Here is an 18,361-nt window from a genome sequence, read left to right as displayed (position 1 = left end):
GGTCTGACCTTGGAGACTGCCTGAGTGATTAGACGCCTGTCAGGCCCCGCACAGAATAAACCCACATGTTAATATCCCCGAGTGTGACTGGAGGGTTAGTGGCTTGTGCTCAAACACATTGGATAAAACCACACGTGTGTCATGTTTCACAGAGGCTGCGGTTGCTTACGTCTGAGCACCTCAAGATGAGAGGTGGCGCTGCCGAGTCCTCAGGGTGGCTCTGCTTTCAACCGGTCTTGTGATAATAATGATGGTATATAATAACAATGATAACAACACATTTATAGAGTGGTGTCCTCAAAGGACACTTTACTCCAAAGAAAAGGTCAAAAGGTTAAAACACATCAAAATAAAATTTGCAGTTGAAATGCCTTAAAATAAACCAACAAATAAATGAGGAATGTGGAGTAAACTAAGAGACAGCAGGTAGTCGAGTATGAATTGTAGTCAATAAGTAACATAAATCAGTAACTAAACATTACAAGCAGTATGGAGAAGATGTTTTGAGTCGTGCTTTGAATGATTGCAGGTCTGCACAGTCATGGATGTAGGTTGGGAGTGAGTTCCAGAGAAGGCTCGCTCCCCCAGGTCCTGTGCTTGGTCTTGGTAATGAGACGAAACCCGCATCCCATAATATCCCATAATACCCCCATAATCCCCTGCTGCTGGCCACTCAGCAGCGGGACTGAGTCCAGGGTCTGCTACTGGGAGAACCGGAGCCGCACTGGCCACTTCTCCCCATCCGGCTGCTTATCGGCGCCGCCTTCAGACTGATGATAGCCATCACAGCCATTAGTCCGGGACTCCGTCTGGGACTGTGGTGCTCAGGAAACAGGAAGTGGAGCTCGGCCCCCTGGAGGTAAACTGCAGCAGAAGGACCGGGATTTGCACACATAGGGACGGTTTTCCACCGTTAAATTACACGCATTTACAAAGAAACCTCAGCTCGCTGGCCAGTGCACCTGCTCACAACAGCGCCACCTACTGGAAAAGGGTGGCGTTTTTCTTTTTTAATAAAACAACAACAACAACAACAACAAAAAAAACAACAACTTTCCACTCCAGGTTATTTGTCTGTTTCCCTTCGGCATTATATATATAAATATATATATTTATATAGAGTTTAGTTTACAAATCGGTAAACTACACTTTTGCAGGTGCAAAAAACAGTACAAAAATAAACTGTACAGTATCCATGTACAACAAACAACCAAAGCAGATGAGAAAGAGAGTCAGGCTGTGCAGAGGCAGCGGGACTGAGCAGGATGTTCTAAACCATCAGCGCATTATTTGCCAAATGATGAGGAAGTTGTGCGACTGCATCTACAGAACTGGTTCTGCAAGGAAGCTGCTGCTGGGACTGTGTGTGTGTGTGTGTAGTGGGGGGTGCGCGGTCTCGCAGGTAGAACCAAACAGGAAACACAAAAGGTGACTTTCACAATAAAGTCCGAGCAGCGGGCGGCTGCTGAGGAGACTACGGTATCTTAACTTCACAACTCGGTCAATCGTCTGTCTCCCGGAAGCTGCTCCACCGCACGTGCTCGGGAAAGCATGGATGTTTAACAGCAGGATGTGGAATTTACTCCCCCATGTTGTGCGAGAATCAATTTTAACTTTGAAAGCAGCTCATGTTCGCCATAAAGCAGGTGACGTCAAACGACACCGGGCAGCGCGGCCTCTCTTGTTTTGAAAGGCGCGACCGGATGTAGCGGCGTGTTTCGCCGCTAACTTAGCGCCACCTCCCGGGCCGCGCCGTTGTTGGTCCGCGCACAACCGACGCGCTGCTCGCTAGTCGGGGACAGACGACATATGGCGCTTTGAACGCGACTTTTCTTCCGTTCTGCCGCCTCCGACAACTTCCGGTTCGGGGACTGACTCCAAGGAAGCAGGTTGGCGCGTGGACGTAGGACGGTGAGTTTGTGGAGCGAGAACGAGTGGAACAATTCTCAACTTCCTGTTTCACCTGGAGCCGCTGCGAGAGGGTGGACCGTGTGTGTGTGTGTGTGTGTGTGTGTGTGTGTGTGTGTGTGTGTGTGTGTGTGTGTGTGTGTGTGTGTGACTAGTCGACCATCCATCAGGAGTTGGCGTGTTTGTGTGTGAGTTGTTGGCGGCACTGCGTGACAGCGGCTCCACTTTGAACGGGGAGCCGCGCTGGGAATTTTACCCATGATGCCGCAGGTGGAGGTGAATGTCCTGCTGGACCCTCACAGTGTGTCTGACAGGCTCCTCCTCTGCCTCAGTGTGTGTCCGTGTCAGTGGGTCAGTTGTGTGTCGGTAGAGTTCGACAAACAGAACGTGACTGACGGAGCAGTGACACACTGAACAACCCTGAGGTGATGGTGATGATGATGATGATGATGATGATGATGATGATGGTGGTGGTGGAGTTGGTCTCCACTGCAGTTCACTCTTGGTTTCCTACCATCAGCTGGTTCTTGGCCAGTGTGTAGGTGGACTGGATGCTTGTTGAAACCTTCATCACGTCCACTTTCCAGTGAAACCATCTCAGCAGCAGTTACTGGAGATGCAGGAGCTGTAAATGCAACTAAGATAGTAGATATGTTGTTGTTGTTGTTGTTTTTAAACTTTAGACCCTACAAATATTTAATTTTTTTCTTATTTCTTTCAGTTGATATCATTTGCCAACTGTACAGTTGCTGTAATGTTGCACATTTCCCCACTGTGGGATTAATGAATGTGTTCTCTTCTATCACACAAGCTGCTTTAGCTGCTGCAGTGCTTGTCTCCTCCTCCACAGTGAAGACCTGGTCTGATCACCTCCACCAAGTGTTGGTCTACACACACACACACACACACACACACACACACTGCAGCAGCCAACACGCAGTGTGTTGACACAACAGTGTTCCTGCGGCTGTGTCCACTGCTGACACACCTTGTGTGTGTGTTCAGGGAAGAGTGTTAACGTCACACACACACCCTGCTGTGTGTGAGGACACACTTAACCTTGCACTGCACAAAACTACACTAACACCAGAGTGTGGTGGTGGTGGTGGTGGTGGTGGTGGTCTGCCATGCAGACTGCACCGCCTGTCCTTGTATCCACTCAGTGAGGAACACCTGCTGGAGTCCCCACACCAGGAGACATCCCATAATAACCCACTCAGAGGAGGAGGTAGAGAGGAGGTAGAGGTGGAGCTGAGGAGGAGGTGGAGTTGAGGAGGAGGTGGAGCTGAGGTGGAGTTGAGGAGCAGGTGGAGATGAGGTGGAGTTGAGGAGCAGGTGGAGTTGAGGAGGAGGTGGAGTTGAGGAGGAGGTGGAGTTGAGGATGAGTTAAGGAGGAGGTGGAGTTGAGGAGCAGGTGGATTTGAGCAGCAGGTGGAGTTAAGGAGGAGGTGGAGTTGAAGAGCAGGTGGAGTTGAGGAGCAGGTGGAGCTGAGGAGGAGTTGAGCAGCAGGTGGAGTTAAGGAGGAGGTGGAGTTGAGGAGCAGGTGGAGTTGAGGTGGAGTTAAGGAGCAGGTGGAGTTAAGGAGGAGGTGGAGTTGAGGAGCAGGTGGAGTTAAGGAGGAGGTGGAGTTAAGGAGGAGGTGGAGTTGAGGAGCAGGTGGAGTTAAGGAGGAGGTGGAGCTGAGGTGGAGTTGAGGAGGAGGTGGAGTTGAGGAGTTGAGGAGGAGGTGGAGTTGAGGAGGAGGTGGAGTTGAGGATGAGTTAAGGAGGAGGTGGAGCTGAGGAGCAGGTGGAGCTGAGGAGGAGTTGAGGAGCAGGTGGAGTTGAGGAGCAGGTGGAGTTGAGCAGCAGGTGGAGTTAAGGAGGAGGTGGAGTTGAGGAGCAGGTGGAGCTGAGGAGGAGTTGAGCAGCAGGTGGAGTTGAGGAGGAGGTGGAGTTGAGGAGCAGGTGGAGTTGAGCAGCAGGTGGAGTAAAGGAGGAGGTGGAGTTGAGGAGCAGGTGGAGTTGAGGATGAGTTAAGGAGGAGGTGGAGTTGAGGAGCAGGTGGAGTTGAGCAGCAGGTGGAGTTAAGGAGGAGGTGGAGTTTAGAAGCAGGTGGAGTTAAGGAGGAGTTGAGCAGCAGGTGGAGTTGAGGAGGAGGTGGAGCTGAGGTGGAGTTGAGGAGGAGGTGGAGTTGAGGATGAGTTAAGGAGGAGGTGGAGTTGAGCAGCAGGTGGAGTTAAGGAGGAGGTGGAGTTGAGGAGCAGGTGGAGCTGAGGAGCCGGTGGAGTTGAGGAGCAGGTGGAGCTGAGGAGCAGGTGGAGCTGAGGAGCAGGTGGAGTTAAGGAGGAGGTGGAGCTGAGGAGCAGGTGGAGCTGAGGAGCAGGTGGAGTTGAGGAGCAGGTGGAGCTGAGGAGCAGGTGGAGCTGCAGAGCTTCAGATGTTGGATGTAGTGGAGCAGATGAAGCCAGATTGAGAACATCTGGCTGGAGGCGGTCAGAAGAGACTGATGGATGGAGTGAAGGATGGAGTGAGTTGCTGTGAGAGAAGAGAACGTAGGTGATTGGAGGGTTAAGGATGGAGGCTTGATTGGGGGCGTGTCCTGTCCTTAGCCCCACCCCCTCTGGCTCGGATTCTCACCTGGGTTCTTTCCCTGTTGGACCTGTGAGAGATGCTGTGGCACTGACATGATTTCCCAGCACCGACTGTGTGTGTGTGTGTGTGTGTGTGTGTGTGTGTGTGTGTGTGTGTGTGTGTGTGTGTGTGTGTGTGTGTGTGTGTGTGTGTGTGTGTGTGTGTGTGTGTTATAGGAGTGAGAACTCAGAGTCCTGCTGTAGAACCTTCTGAAGAAAGTGGGACGCTGCTCCCTGAGGTCACAGCTGGGGATATTTTTAATTACATTCTGCTCCTAACACACACACACACACACACACACACACACACACACACACACACACACACACACACACACACAGATAGCCAATCGTGATTGCTTGTGTTGATCATGTGACACCTTTGATTGGAAAAAGACACAACAACCCTTATCTTTACTAGGAGGCTGCTGCCTCCTGAGAAAGATGGATGGATGGATGGATGGATGGATGGATGCATGGATGGATGCTTGGATGGATGGATGGATGGATGCATGGATGGATGTACTTTATTCATCCCAAATAGAGAAACTAGACAGAGAACAGGTGAAAGAAAATCTCTCCATCATATATCCCTCATCCCTCCCTCCCTCCCTCCCTCTCCCTCTGCCTCCCTCCCTCCATCTGCTGTCTGAGTTCCTTCACACTCCCAGCTCACTCCCAGCTCACTCCCAGCTCACTCCCAGTAGTCCTGAGAGGAGTGTTGCAGCTTCCTCCTGCTGCCTCCCCCCTCCCTCCCGCCTCCCCGCGCTGCTGTTGACTGCTGAACCTTTGCACCAGTTTCCTGATTTGGGAGCGGCGCTGCGCCGTAGCGCCGTGGGGGGCGGGGCCAGAAGGGGGCGGTGCTGCTTTTAGCCGCCGCTCCGCTGGGAGCCGGCTGGCTGATGGATGACCCAGCTTCCTGTCCTGATGGAAGCGGAGAGGAAGCAGACTGACGGGCTGCGGGGAGAGCAGAACTGCACCGTCGTCTGTCGCCCCCTGCTGGCCAGCTGCGGGACAGCCACCTTTAAGCCGACTGACCTTTTCTGACCCGACCGCAGGGCTGACAAAGTCAAATACGCAGCGGGGCCAAAATTTCAACCTTGGACCAAGTCTCGGGCTGACTGGAGCTGCGTTCCATCAGCCCTAGAAGCGCTCCAAACCTAAACATGGCCATGATAAAAGCTGCTGATGGAAAACAGCTCCACCTGGAAAAACCTCTCCAATTGACACGTCAGTGGATGTGACTTACGGGGTCACGTGACCAGTTCACTGACCAGTGAAAATGTTGCGTTATGATTGGACGGAGGAGGAGACGGAGTGTTTTTTACAAGTCATCACAGAGGAAAATAGAGCAAGCATCCTGGACTGCAAACAACATGGAAATGCAGAGTTATGGCCAAATGTTTTCTACCCCCATCCTCCTCACAGTGGGGTCTCGAGATTTCTAGCTGCAGACTAACTGGAGACTAACTGGAGACTAACTGCAGACTAACTGGAGACTAGCTGCAGACTAAGTGGAGACTAACTGGAGACTAACTGCAGACTAACTGTAGACTAGCTGTAGACTAGCTGTAGACTAACTGTAGACTAAGTGGAGACTAGCTGTAGACTAACTGTAGACTAATGGAGACTAACTGCTGACTAGCTGTAGACTAATGGAGACTAACTGCAGACTAGCTGGAGACTAACTGCAGACTAAGTGAAGACTAACTGGAGACTAACTGGAGACTAACTGGAGACTAACTGCAGACTAACTGCAGACTAACTGTAGACTAGCTGTAGACTAGCTGTAGACTAACTGTAGACTAAGTGGAGACTAGCTGTAGACTAACTGTAGACTAATGGAGACTAACTGCTGACTAGCTGTAGACTAACTGTAGACTAATGGAGACTAACTGCAGACTAGCTGGAGACTAACTGCAGACTAACTGCGGACTAACTGTATCCTAGCTGTAGACTAACTGCAGACTAACTGCGGACTAACTGTAGACTAGCTGTAGACTAAGTGGAGACTAGCTGTAGACTAACTGCAGACTAACTGTAGACTAGCTGTAGACTAACTGCAGACTAGCTGCAGACTAGCTGCAGACTAGCTGTAGCCTAGCTGTAGACTAACTGGAGACTAACTGGAGACTAACTGCAGACTAGCTGTAGACTAACTGCAGACTAACTGCAGACTAACTGTAGACTAGCTGTAGACTAACTGTAGACTAATGGAGACTAACTGCAGACTAACTGGAGACTAACTGCAGACTAACTGTAGACTAGCTGTAGACTAGCTGTAGACTAAGTGGAGACTAGCTGGAGACTAGCTGGAGACTAGCTGGAGACTAACTGCAGACTAACTGCAGACTAGCTGTAGACTAGCTGTAGACTAAGTGGAGACTAGCTGGAGACTAACTGCAGACTAACTGTTCCAGGACAGCAGCACAACTTCCTTTGTTCTCCTAGAAAATTAAAATCCGTGTTGTGAGTCATGTGACCTGCTGCCGACGGTCACATGACCCCGGACTGGATCAGGTGATTCCAACAGAAACTCCAGTTGAATCTATTTTTGGTTGTTTGTCCTGCAGATCCGGAACCATGGCCCTGGTTCAGGCTCCGCCCGTGACCGCCGAGCCCCACAAGCAAGACCCGGCCACTCTGGAGGTCCCCGGCCACGCCCCCCCCTACCGAGACCTCCACGGCGGCGTCCGCCGGAGGGCCCTGAGTGCCGAGTCGCCCCAGGACGCCCCGCTGCAGAGCGTCGCCGCCACCTCCAGCAGGGGGCAGCAGAGCAGGAAGTACATCTTCACCGACGAGGAATATGTGGACGAGTGGAGCGATGCGGTTTTCTGTCCAGGAAGTGATGCGGACGAGCTGAGGGAAGTGGGCGGGCCTCCGCCCCAGCTGGTCCCAGTGTCTGGCAGGCTGGAGAAGGTGAGTGCCGATTGGTCACTGCAGGCGCTGATGTCATCAGAAGGAGGTTCTCCTCCTCCTCTTCTTCCTCCTCCTCGTCCTTCTTCTTCTTCTCATTCTTTTCATTCTTCTTCTTCTTCTTCTTCTTCTTCTTCTTCTTCTAATGGCCAGGATGGCTATTTATTTTATGTGTCCAGGAAAAACAAAATCTAGGACAAAGCAGCTGAGGAGGAGGAGCCTCAGTCCGGAGGTGGAATATAAGATTTAGACTGAGACTGTTACAAAATAAATCAAGACTTGACCTCGCTCATTAAACAACATCTTGACTACAGCACTGTCACTGGAGATGAATTCCATTTTGCACATTTTCTTTAAAGCTGACCTGGCCTGATGATTTATCTCCTTATTTATGCATTTATTTGTTCACCTATTTGTATTTGCTAAATGTTTTGGTAAATTTGTATTTATTGCAGGCACCTTTAGAGTGTAATTGTCTATTTTACTGCGCAAATGTACCGTATATAAAATGTACAATAAAATATAATTTCTAAAGAAAAAAAAAATCTTCTTCTTCTTCTTCCTCTTCTGTGCAGAACGTGGAGACGTCCCTGCTGCTGCGGCCCACCGCCTTTAAACCCTTTGTCCCCAGGAGTCGCGCCGCCGTGCACTTCCTCTCCCCTCGCGGCGCCGCCGACCCCTCGGACGCTCACCGCCCACAAGGCTCCTCCCACAGGGAGGCGTCGCCCTCCGGCCGGGCCCGCGGCAGCGCCCCGTCCTGCCAGGCCGAGCGCAGCCTGCCGGCCTGCGGCGGCGCCCCCTTCGAGAGCTCGGCCTGCCACCTGGAGGCCATGAGGAGCGCTGCGGCGGGCGCCGCCCACTCCAACTCGGACAGCGGCCGCTCGTCCTCCAAGAGCTCCGGCTCCCTCAGCGGCAGAGCGCCACCTGCGTCCCCTCCGGCGCCTGGGGACGTCTACGACGGCGTGGTGAGGGACCTGGAGGAGAAGCTGAGGGAGCGAGAGCTGGAGCTGCAGCAGCTGAGGGACAACCTGGACGAGAACGAAGCAGCCATCTGTCAGGTGGGGGCTCGTCTCACTCTCACTCGCTGTCTCACTCTCTCTCACTCACTCACGCTCTGTTACTGTCACTCTTTGACTCACTCTCGCTCACACTCACTCCCTCACTCAATCACTCACCCTCTATTTAACTATCTCTCACTCTCTCTGTCACTCTATCTCACTCACTCCCTCACTCACTCTCTCTCACTGTCTGTCAGTCACTCACTCTCTCACTCTTTTTTACACACACTCTCTGTCACACTCACTCCCTCTCTCTCACCGTCTGTCACTCTCTCTCAGTTACTCTCTCTCTTACTGTCCTTCACTCACTCTTCTTTCTCACTCTATCTCTCCCTCTGTTGCTCTCTCTCACTCTCTCTCTCTGTTACACTCCCTCTCTCCCTCCCTCTCACTCCGTCTCGTCACACCGTCTCTCTCTCTCTCACTCTCTGACTCTGTCACACTCACTCAGTCACTCACTCTCTGTCACTGTCTCACTCCCCTGCACCTGCGTGGAGGTTCCTCTGACGTGCCTCGATGTTGCAGGTCTACGAGGAGAAGCAGCGACGCTGTGAGCTGCAGCTGGAGGAGCTGCGGCAGAGCTGTGCCACCAGGATGCAGGTGGGCTCCCAGAAGGCCCAGCGGGCTCAGCAGGTGCTGCAGCTGCAGGTGTTGCAGCTGCAGCAGGAGAAGAAGAAGCTGCAGGAGGACTTTGCTCAGGTGCTGAAGGAGCGGGAGCAGCTGGAGGAGCGCTGCACCTCCTACGAGCACGAGAAGATCCAGCTGGGACCTCGACTGGAGGAGAGCAAGTGGGAGGTGAGGGGGTCATGTGACCACAACTTCCTCCACTTCCTGTTTTCCATCCCACTTCATTCCAATCTCTCTCTCCCTCTCTCCCTCTCTCTCTCTCTCTCTCTCTCCCTCTCTCTCTCTCTCTCCTCAGGTGTGCCAGAAGTCGGGCGAGATCTCTCTGCTGAAGCAGCAGCTGAAGGAGGTGCAGGGCGAGCTGTCCCAGCGGGTGGGGGAGGTGGTGTCCCTGCGGGGTCAGCTGAGGGAGACCCGGGGTCAGCTGACCAACAGCCAGGCGCTGCTGCAGGAGGCCACCGGCGCCAGCCGCACTCGCACCCTGGAGATGGAGGTGTGTCAGAATGAGCTGCAGCGCCGCAAGAGCGAGGCGGAGCTTCTGAGGGAGAAGGCGGGGCGTCTGGAGGGCGAGCTGGCTCAGCTGAGGGACGTCCTGGCCAATCAGGCGGCGACGCACAGACACCAGGAGCGGGAGGGCCGGGAGGGCGGGGCCGGGGCTCCGCCCACCACCGGGGCGAGGGCGGAGCTGAGCCTGGAGGAGCAGGGGGCGAGCTTTGAGGAGGAGCGGCAGGTGTGGCAGGCGGAGAAGCAGCAGGTGCTTCGCTACCAGGAGCAGCTGCAGCACAACTACCTGCACATGTACCGCAGGAACCGGCAGCTGGAGCAGCTGCTGCAGGAGCTCAACCACGAGCTGGACAGCAGGGACGAGGACGAGGCCAGCGGCAGCGAGGTCGCCTTCGATGACATCACCGCCACCCAGATCTGACCAATCGCAGCGCTCGCTGGCCTTGGAATTGCACTGCTGTTGACCGACACTGACGGGTGACACTGACGGGTGACACTGACGGGTGACACTGACGGGTGACACTGACGGGTGAGACTGACGTGAGACTGACGGGTGACATTGACAGGCGTGACGGGCGACACTGACGGGTGATGTTGACAGGTGACACTGACGGGTGACATTGACGGGTGACACTGACGTGACACTGACCGGTGACATTGACGGGTGACACTGACGTGACACTGACGGGTGACATTGACAGGTGACACTGATGGGTGACACTGACAGGCGACACTGACGTGAGACTGACATGAGACTGACGGGTGACATTGACAGGTGACACTGACGGGTGACACTGACGGGCGACACTGACGGGCGACACTGACGGGCGACACTGACGGGTGAGGTTGGTAGGCGGGGCAGGACTGCTGGACAGGAGCGTCCCAGCGTAGCATGAGCTGTTAGCATTAGCGCTAACCGCAGCGTGGCTGTGTGTGACTGACATTTCCAGACCTCTCTAGCGCCCCCCGCTGGCGATGGCAGTGGTCTGCGTCGGCCCGCCGATGCTCAGGTGTGGAAGTCGGTCCGTGTTTGAAGAAACTCTCATTTGCGCAAAGCGAGTACATCAACACGACTTCCTGTGTAACAGTGACACTGCCAAAACTACCCATCATGCAACTGGAGATGCGTGGCCTCCATGAGGTCACCTCACTGCTGGTCTTCAGTGTGTCCCCTCATCCTCACAGCCACTGTGAACACCTCACTGGTTTTAACCTTTGAACCATGTTTTTCTATGAAGTCAGATATTTTCATGCTGTAAATTGCGAGCAAACAAAACTAGTTTTGAATAAAAAGAGGTGTCATTCAGCAACTGTGTGTGTTTGTGATTCCACAGCTCAACGTCCGCCACATTTCCATTCCTTCATATCAATAGTGAAGAAATCCTGTCTCTCTGTGGCTCGTGTCTGCCCCCTGCTGGCTCACAGTCTGAACAGCAGTCAGACTGAGGACACTTGGGGGAATCTCTTGCTGCCTTCTTCACCTAGAACACAACTGTTGATGTTCTTTGACCAGATGTTTGCTCCTCAGGCTGCAGTGTGGTGAAGGTGCTGTGGTCCTCGAGGACAGCCATGAACAAACTATGGCTCGGCTTTTTAATCCGGGGTGACCGTGGCTCAGGAGGTGGGGCGGGTTGTCCAGGGACCGAAAGGTTGGCGGTCCAAATCCCGCTCCATCCCAGTGTGTCGTGTCCCTTGGGCAAGACGCTGAACCCACATTGCCTCGAGTGAATGTGAGTGGATGTTGGATGTTGGCTGGTGGTTGGAGGGGCCGTTTGATTGGCTGCCAGGCTTCCGTCAGTCTGGCCCAGGGCAGCATGGCTGCACATGTAGCTTAGCACCACCAGTGTGACTGCGGTGTGAAGGAATAATGGGCTCAATGTGGGGCGTTTGGGTCCTTGAAAAACACTACATAAATCCTGCCATTAATGGCCAGTCAGTCAACAAACAGCCTCCGTGTTTGCAGAGCTGAACACCCTGGTGGTTCTGGATGGGTCTAAGAGCTCAACACCCTGGTGGTTCTGGGTGGGTCTGGATGGTTCTAAGAGCTGAACACCCTGGTGGTTCTGGATGGGTCTAAGAGCTCAACACCCTGGTGGTTCTGGGTGGGTCTGGATGGTTCTAAGAGCTGAACACCCTGGTGGTTCTGGATGGGTCTAAGAGCTCAACACCCTGGTGGTTCTGGGTGGGTCTGGATGGTTCTAAGAGCTCAACACCCTGGTGGTTCTGGATGGGTCTAAGAGCTCAACACCCTGGTGGTTCTGGGTGGGTGGGTCTGGGAGGTTCTAAGAGCTGAACACCCTGGTGGGGCTTCAGAGACACTGATTTGGTTGCAGCTTTGCTTTGCTTCCATTTACATTACATTACAGCAACATGTTTTATGATAGATTGTTTCCTCCTATGAGGTGGCTCACCACAACACTCCATCCACTGCAGAGCTGCTGCTCCGCTACCCCCCCTCTCTGACACATTTTAAAACCACTTCTGGCCCTCCAGTCAAACCGTTGGCCCACCCCTGGTCTTGGACCTTGTGGCTGAAGGCTCTGCAGGTGATGTTGATGGCTTGCTGGTGCGTCCCCTTCCACGCACACTAACTGCGGTCCAGTGTGAGGTCATGTGGTGAGAACAGCAGGGGTCCTCGGGGTGCAGCTGCTGACTCTGTATTTTTCTGTGGGTGTGTTTTCATAGTTTCCTGCCCAACCTTCTTTAAATAAAAACAAAGATGTCACATACTGAAAATAATCAACAAGATGGAAAAAGACAGCCAGTGGCCACCAGGGGGAGTCAGTTGCAGAGTCAGGATGAAGTACCATGGATGTGGACGCCAGACACCAGACAGCGACTTTCATCATAAGGAAGGAAAGAGGCGGAGTCACAAGGTGGCGCCAACACGCAGGTTTTATTAGTGAGTCGTGGTGCTTCCAGGGTGAAGCTGGTGGAGGCCGAGTGTCGGGCTTCAGATCTGCCTCCTGCAGGTTTCAGGTCAGACCGTCATGAAGACACTCGGAGCTTCTCGCTGCACACCAGAAGACCAACAAGACTACACACCACCGAGTGAGGCGAAGACGGCTCGTCCTCCAGCGCCGCTAGTTGTTCCTGACGAGAAGCTCCTGTTGTTGGATCCTCCTGGCAGCTCCGAGGACCTCGTCCACATTGACTTTGTCTCCAAACTCAGTCTCTCGGTGCTCCAGCAGGATTCCCTGTCGGAGCGAAGGAACATTACAGCAGAGGAAGCAGCAACGCTCTGGGTGGTCTTGCCGACGAGCTTTTCACCTGCTGTCCCCGACCGATGACGTAGACCCCCCCCAGGATGAAGCCCTCCCCGAGAACATTTCCCATGAAGCCGTTCCTGAAGGCCCTCAAGCCGCTGAACCAAACACCCAACCGCAGGAAACCCAGCAGGCCCATCTTGCGCTCACGGGGCCCATAAAAACTCCTCTGGAGATGAGAACCATGAGAAAGACCAACGTTGATAATTATTGTTGCAGGAAATGATGGTGAAGAACAGCAACTTCCACCCGACCGTCCACCCACCTTCTCATCCAAGAAGATCTCCTCCCCCTTGAAGTAGGCCCTGAAGTTCTGGACCTCGGTGCCGACGTCCTCCTTCACCACAGCGAACAGCGGCACCTGCAGCTGCTCCAGCTGAGGCTTGAGAGAGGAGAGCTGTGCAGCCTCCTGCAGCACCAGCAGGGGGCGTCAGGTGGAAGACTACTGTTGTTTCTACACTTGCGTGTTCCCCTGTGCTATTGTGTTTGTGTCGGCGTCTCATCTACGACTTCCTCTCGCGACACCGCCGGATTGCAGGCTTTCTTCCAGTTCTGTGTTTACGGAAAATTCCGTCCTGTGACCCAGGAAGTTCCCGCTGCTAACTGGAGCCACATGACTCTTATCAAACAGTTGTGTTGTAACACCCGCAGCATTTGGTTGTGTAAGCTGTTGCAGAGCTTTCGATAAAATCCCAGCGTCGGAAATGGAACGGGTCGTGAGTTTCCAGGGAGAGATTTTATTTTTCCCGGGACCGGTGGTGAAAAACAGAGAACAATTCTGGGAGAAACGGGACGGGTGGCAACCCTAGTCGTGAGTCACGTGACTTGTGGACTTTCTCCGCAGCGTCACGTCACCTGGTACCTGCCGACGTCACTCACCTCTCTGCACAGGAATCATCCGGGTCTCCGCACGGCCATGACGACAGCTCCGGACTCCGCCCACAGAGTCTTGGCCCTCAGCGGCGGTGAGTCTGGAAGAGACGGTTCGGTTCGGTTCGGTTCTGTTCAGCGGGCCTGGCCGGACTCCGCGGCAGCGGCACCGAAGCTGCTCTCACCTGAGCTCAGCGGCCGAAGCTCCGCCTCCTCCAGGTGCGCCAGGCTCGCCTGCAGCGGCGGCGTCAGGAAGGCGTCGGTGAGCAAGTTGGTGGCGGCGGTGAGCAGCCCGACGGCCGCGGAGGACGCGCCGGACAGCAGCGACATCATGACTGGACCTGGACCTGGACCTGGAGCTCTGGAGCTGGAGCTGGAGCTGGAGCTGTGGAGTTGTGGAGCTGGAGCTGCTGCTGTGGAGCAAGTGAAGCCTTTAAGCTCCAGCGCCACGGGTTCCACCCACTAAAACTAGAAGGGGCGTCCCCCACCCCCTCCCCCACCCGGTCTGAGACACTGATGACAACTTCTGATCAAACGTGGCTGTGTTTGATCCGTGACGTCACACATAGCGAGGCATGGGGGGTGGGGGGAAGGGGGGGGGGGGTAGAAAGGTTCATTTGTCCTTTGCAGGAACTTTGTTTCCGCATTCAGCCTCAAAACAGAAGACACACAGTACACAACTGACACACACCCTTCACCACACACTAACACATGTCCCCTGGCTTTGCTCAGCTTGATTATTGCACTGTGTTGTGTAGCTTTTGCAGAGGAGCAGGTCAAAGTTCAAAGAGGAGAATAAAATGAGCCGACAGTCGGTGATCGAAATGTTTATTGCATCAGTGTGTGTGTGTGTGTGTGTGTGTGTGTGTGTGTGTGTGTGTGTGTGTGTATCTCTGAGCAGCAGCGTTGAACAGTCGGTCCCAGCTGATCCACTGGGCGGAGGCGATGGTGTGACGCGTCACTTCCTGTGGTGCCTCGCCAGCTTCCTGCTACACCTCTGCCGCCACCTCCTCTTCCTCCTGCACAGCAGCAGCAGCAGGTTCTGCTCAGGGTCACCGTGGTGGCCAAAGACCGGCGGCTGGTGGCCGTGTGTGACGCCACTGACCTGCTCCTGGATGTCCTCCAGGTTCTGAGGAGGCTTGGAGGGCTCCTCCAGGGGCGTGGCCAGCCGGACGCCTGACTCCTCCTCCTCTGCTGCGTCGCCGTCGGCGGCCTCGGAGGTGCTCTGAGGCCAAAGGCTGCAGTCAAACTCACAACCCGCCTCTGAGTCTCAGGTCAGAACAATGTGTCACCCAGTGGGGGCGCCAGCAGGGCCACCGTCAATGTGCAGTTGACACTCTCAGAGTTTGTTGTTGGTGGACGTATTAAAACTTTGCTGAGGGATCTCTGAGAAGTTTTGTTGGTTTGGACAGAATGTGTGAGCTCAGTTACTGAGTCTTCATCTAAACAAGGTGTCCTATGAAGGTGATGTAAGCTGCTAGTTTGATTCTCCAAAGACTCTCCAGCAGCTGTAGTGTCATGTTGAGGGTAATATGAGGGGCATTCATTCAGGGTGGACTAAATGTGACGTCACTGATGGCCGCGGCGGGAAATGCAGGTTCACTCACCTCCTCAGCCACCGCTGCTGCTGTGACGGCTCCGCTCTCTGCTGCCGCCTGTGGCCACTCAGAAACATCTGCTTTTCCCTTGTTGACCTGCTGAGAGCGACAGTGAAGTTAGTGTGATACGATCTATCCTGTGGCGCCCCCTGCTGCTCACCCGGAACCCTTCTCATCTGGATCCGCTCTCTGAACTGGTCTCGTCTGATTGGCGGGTTGCCAGCAGTGTTTGGATCAGCGGCGCAGTGTCGGGGGATCTCCAGCAGTGGGAGTCTCTTCATGTCTCACCGCTTCACCTCCATCCTGCTCCTCTTCCTCACTGGATCCTGCCTGGCTGCTCTTCGTGTCCTCCACAGTGGCGTTGGGCTCCACCTCCTCTCCTCTTTCTGCTCCATCACTCCCCAGCTTCTCCTCTGTTTTCTCAGTGGATGCCTCTCTGCTTGAGGTCTCCACATCTTCTGTCACAGCAAAGTCTGACTGTGAAGTCGTTACCTTCACCTGTCAGGGAGACGACCTCAAACCATGAGAGCCCACCAGACTGCAGCTTCATCACCACCATCATCATCATCATCACCATCACCATCACCATCACCGCTACCATCATCATCACCATCACCATCATCATCATCATCATCACCATCATCATCATCATCATCACCATCACCATCACCATCACCGCTACCATCATCATCACCATCACCATCATCATCATCATGATCACCATCACCATCATCATCATCATCACCATCATCATCATCATCATCATCATCACCACCATCATCATCATCACCATCACCATCATCATCATCATGATCACCATCACCATCATCATCATCACCATCACCATCACCATCACCGCTACCATCATCATCATCATCACCATCATCATCATCATCATCACCATCATCATCACCATGATCATCATCACCATCACCATCACCGCTACCATCATCATCACCATCACCATCATCATCATCACCATCATGATCACCATCACCATCACCGCTACCATCCTCACCGCCACCATCCTCTTCATAATCATAATCTTCATCATCTCCATCATCTTCACCACCACCAGTAGATTACAGTTCTCCTCTCAGCACCTCAGGCTCAGTGTCTCCTCCAGGAGCTCCAGTTGCCTCCTGCTGCTTGTCTGGCTGTTCAGATGCTTCCTCTTCAGTCACATGGTTGTCATCTCTTGCCGTAGCTTCGCCTGCATTCTCTCTCAGCTTCTCCTCGTTGGTTTGGTGAGGCGGCGACGGTGAGCAGCTCTGAAAATGTTTGCCAACAAAATCCTCAAACCCCACAAAGACTTTCCAGTTTCAGAGACATCCTGCTGGAGGAAACAGCTTCATGTCCTGGAGGACGCAATCAGAGCAGACCTCACCTGGCTACTGGAGGAGGACACACACACACACACACACACACACACACACACATACCGTCTTGGACTGCTCCAGGGCCTCGCTGATCTGCCGCTGCACCTGCCTCAACTCCTGCTGCTGCACTGCTTCCTGTCTGGCTTTGGCCCGAGCCTGTTCCAGCAGCACCAGCTGGGCATTCCTCTGCACAGACAGTGTACAGTGGGAGGTCACTGGGAGCCTACTGGTCTACAGGGTAGGGTTACTGGTTACGGTGATGGGTTACTGGTTTACAGTGTAGTGTTACTGGTTTACAGTGATGGGTTACTGGTTTACAGTGATGGGTTACTGGTTTACAGTGGAAGTTTACTGGGAGCCTACTGGTCTACAGGGTAGGGTTACTGGTTACGGTGATGGGTTACTGGTTTACAGTGTAGTGTTACTGGTTACGGTGATGGGTTACTGGTTTACAGTGTAGTGTTACTGGTTTACAGTGGGAGGCTACTTGTCTACAGGGTGGGGCTACTGGTTTACAGTGGAAGTTTACTGGGAGCCTACTGGTCTACAGGGTAGGGTTACTGGTTACAGTGATGGGTTACTGGTTTACAGTGTAGGTTTACTGGGAGGTTACTGGTCTACACGGTAGGGTTACTGGATACAGTGTAGTGTTACTGGTTTACAGTGAGAGGTCACTGGGAGATTACTAGTCTGCAGTCTATGGTTACTTGTTACAGTGTGAGGTCACTGGTTTAAAGTTGAAGATTACTGGTTCACAGTGAAGGTTACTGGTTTATAGTGCAGGGTTACTCGCTCCACTGGAGAGTTACTGATCCACAGTGGAAGGTTACTGGTCAACAGTGTAAGACTACTGGTTAACAGGGGGAGGTTACTGGTTCACACAGTCCCACAGTTTTTCACACTGGACACGCGGCAGCCCGTCTGACCTCCTGACCTTTGTCTTGTGATTAGCCTGTTGTTACTGCTGAGGAGATAAAGGTGAGTGTTTTTGTTGATTGAGTGGTCAGCCTGTCACTGGAAGTCAGTTAGAAATCCTGAAGCTTTGAGAACAACTGCACTTTGCTCCAGCAACAGTCACAATTCATTGCGTTTTGGTGAGCCACCTCATAGGAGGAAAAAAAACAACATGATGGGATAGAAATGGATGTAGAAAGTGTGTTTTAATATTAATTGGAAATGAACAAAGTGTTACAACAAAGTATCTGTCACTCTTTGAAGCCCATTGTATTTATCTCTTGTTGAAAATCACTCTTAAAACACTGAGAAAGTGTTGCAATACAGCTCTTTTATGACTGACCTACTCTTATGATAACTTCATCAGGCCGGATGAAAAAAGCTTAGCGGGCCGGAAGTTCGCCCACGCACGCGCTAAAGGCTCCCTCCCTTCAAGACGTGCAGATCTGCTGTGCAGTGCTGCCCCCTGCTGGCTGCTTACCTTCCTGTCGTTCTCCACGTTGGCGTTGTGTTTGTAAAGCCAGCGGGCCAGGTAGAGGATGGGGTCCGCGGGCCGCTGCTCGGCCACCTCGGCGAGCCCCTCGGCCAGACAGCTGCCCAGGTGGAGCTTCAGGTACTCAGAGTCCATGCTGCGGTTCGGGCGCACAGCGGGGGTGGGGTGGGGTGGGGGGT

General features: G+C 53.5%; 2 protein-coding genes and 1 pseudogene across 10 annotated transcripts in view; 1 reads left to right on the top strand and 2 right to left on the bottom strand.

The window, feature by feature from the left end:
- The window catches only part of dydc2 (DPY30 domain containing 2), a 61,011-nt gene extending 42,650 nt beyond the window's left edge, over nt 1–18,361 (bottom strand). The window contains exons 1-7 of one of the 5 annotated variants that reach the window (XM_076040561.1): nt 18,171–18,361; nt 16,799–16,921; nt 16,460–16,627; nt 15,645–15,854; nt 15,366–15,455; nt 14,864–14,983; nt 14,648–14,777 (exon numbers count right to left, since the gene is read on the bottom strand). In XM_076040561.1, the coding sequence (XP_075896676.1) occupies nt 14,748–14,777; nt 14,864–14,983; nt 15,366–15,455; nt 15,645–15,854; nt 16,460–16,627; nt 16,799–16,921; nt 18,171–18,317 (888 nt within the window). In that variant the 5' untranslated portion in view covers nt 18,318–18,361 and the 3' untranslated portion in view covers nt 14,648–14,747. The remainder of the gene's footprint in view (nt 1–14,647; nt 14,778–14,863; nt 14,984–15,365; nt 15,456–15,644; nt 15,855–16,459; nt 16,628–16,798; nt 16,922–18,170) is intronic. The other 4 variants (XM_076040563.1, XM_076040564.1, XM_076040565.1 and 1 more) reach the window with 4 other exon arrangements.
- Nucleotides 1,724–10,930, top strand: LOC142897909 (leucine zipper putative tumor suppressor 2 homolog). 5 transcript variants are annotated; one of them, XM_076040550.1, is made up of 6 exons: nt 1,724–1,911; nt 7,094–7,439; nt 8,012–8,494; nt 9,020–9,289; nt 9,417–10,112; nt 10,377–10,930. In XM_076040550.1, exons 2-5 carry the CDS (start codon nt 7,104–7,106, stop codon nt 10,041–10,043), a joined length of 1,716 nt encoding a protein of 571 aa, XP_075896665.1. In that variant the 5' UTR covers nt 1,724–1,911; nt 7,094–7,103; the 3' UTR covers nt 10,044–10,112; nt 10,377–10,930. The 5 variants fall into 5 exon arrangements, with proteins under 5 accessions (XP_075896665.1, XP_075896666.1, XP_075896663.1 ...); XM_076040551.1 differs by having other exon boundaries at nt 9,417–10,125; nt 10,398–10,930; XM_076040548.1 differs by having other exon boundaries at nt 9,417–10,138; nt 10,398–10,930.
- LOC142897917 (peroxiredoxin-like 2A) lies at nt 12,500–14,135 on the bottom strand (annotated as a pseudogene).

Source organism: Nelusetta ayraudi, unplaced genomic scaffold (genome assembly GCF_046127955.1).
Source record: "Nelusetta ayraudi isolate G7.1 ecotype Tasmania unplaced genomic scaffold, CSIRO-AGI_Nayr_v1 ptg000061l, whole genome shotgun sequence".
NCBI lineage: Eukaryota > Metazoa > Chordata > Actinopteri > Tetraodontiformes > Monacanthidae > Nelusetta > Nelusetta ayraudi.
This window is presented reverse-complemented; position numbering and strand designations above follow the sequence as displayed.

Bases quoted from the DNA above. Each gene is read 5' to 3' on its own strand.
- LOC142897909 (XM_076040550.1), top strand. From the start codon at position 7,104: ATGGCCCTGGTTCAGGCTCCGCCCGTGACCGCCGAGCCCCACAAGCAA. The intron at 7,440-8,011 runs GTGAGTGCCGAT...TCTTCTGTGCAG, and splicing joins TGTCTGGCAGGCTGGAGAAG to AACGTGGAGACGTCCCTGCT. The intron at 9,290-9,416 runs GTGAGGGGGTCA...CTCTCTCCTCAG, and splicing joins TGGAGGAGAGCAAGTGGGAG to GTGTGCCAGAAGTCGGGCGA.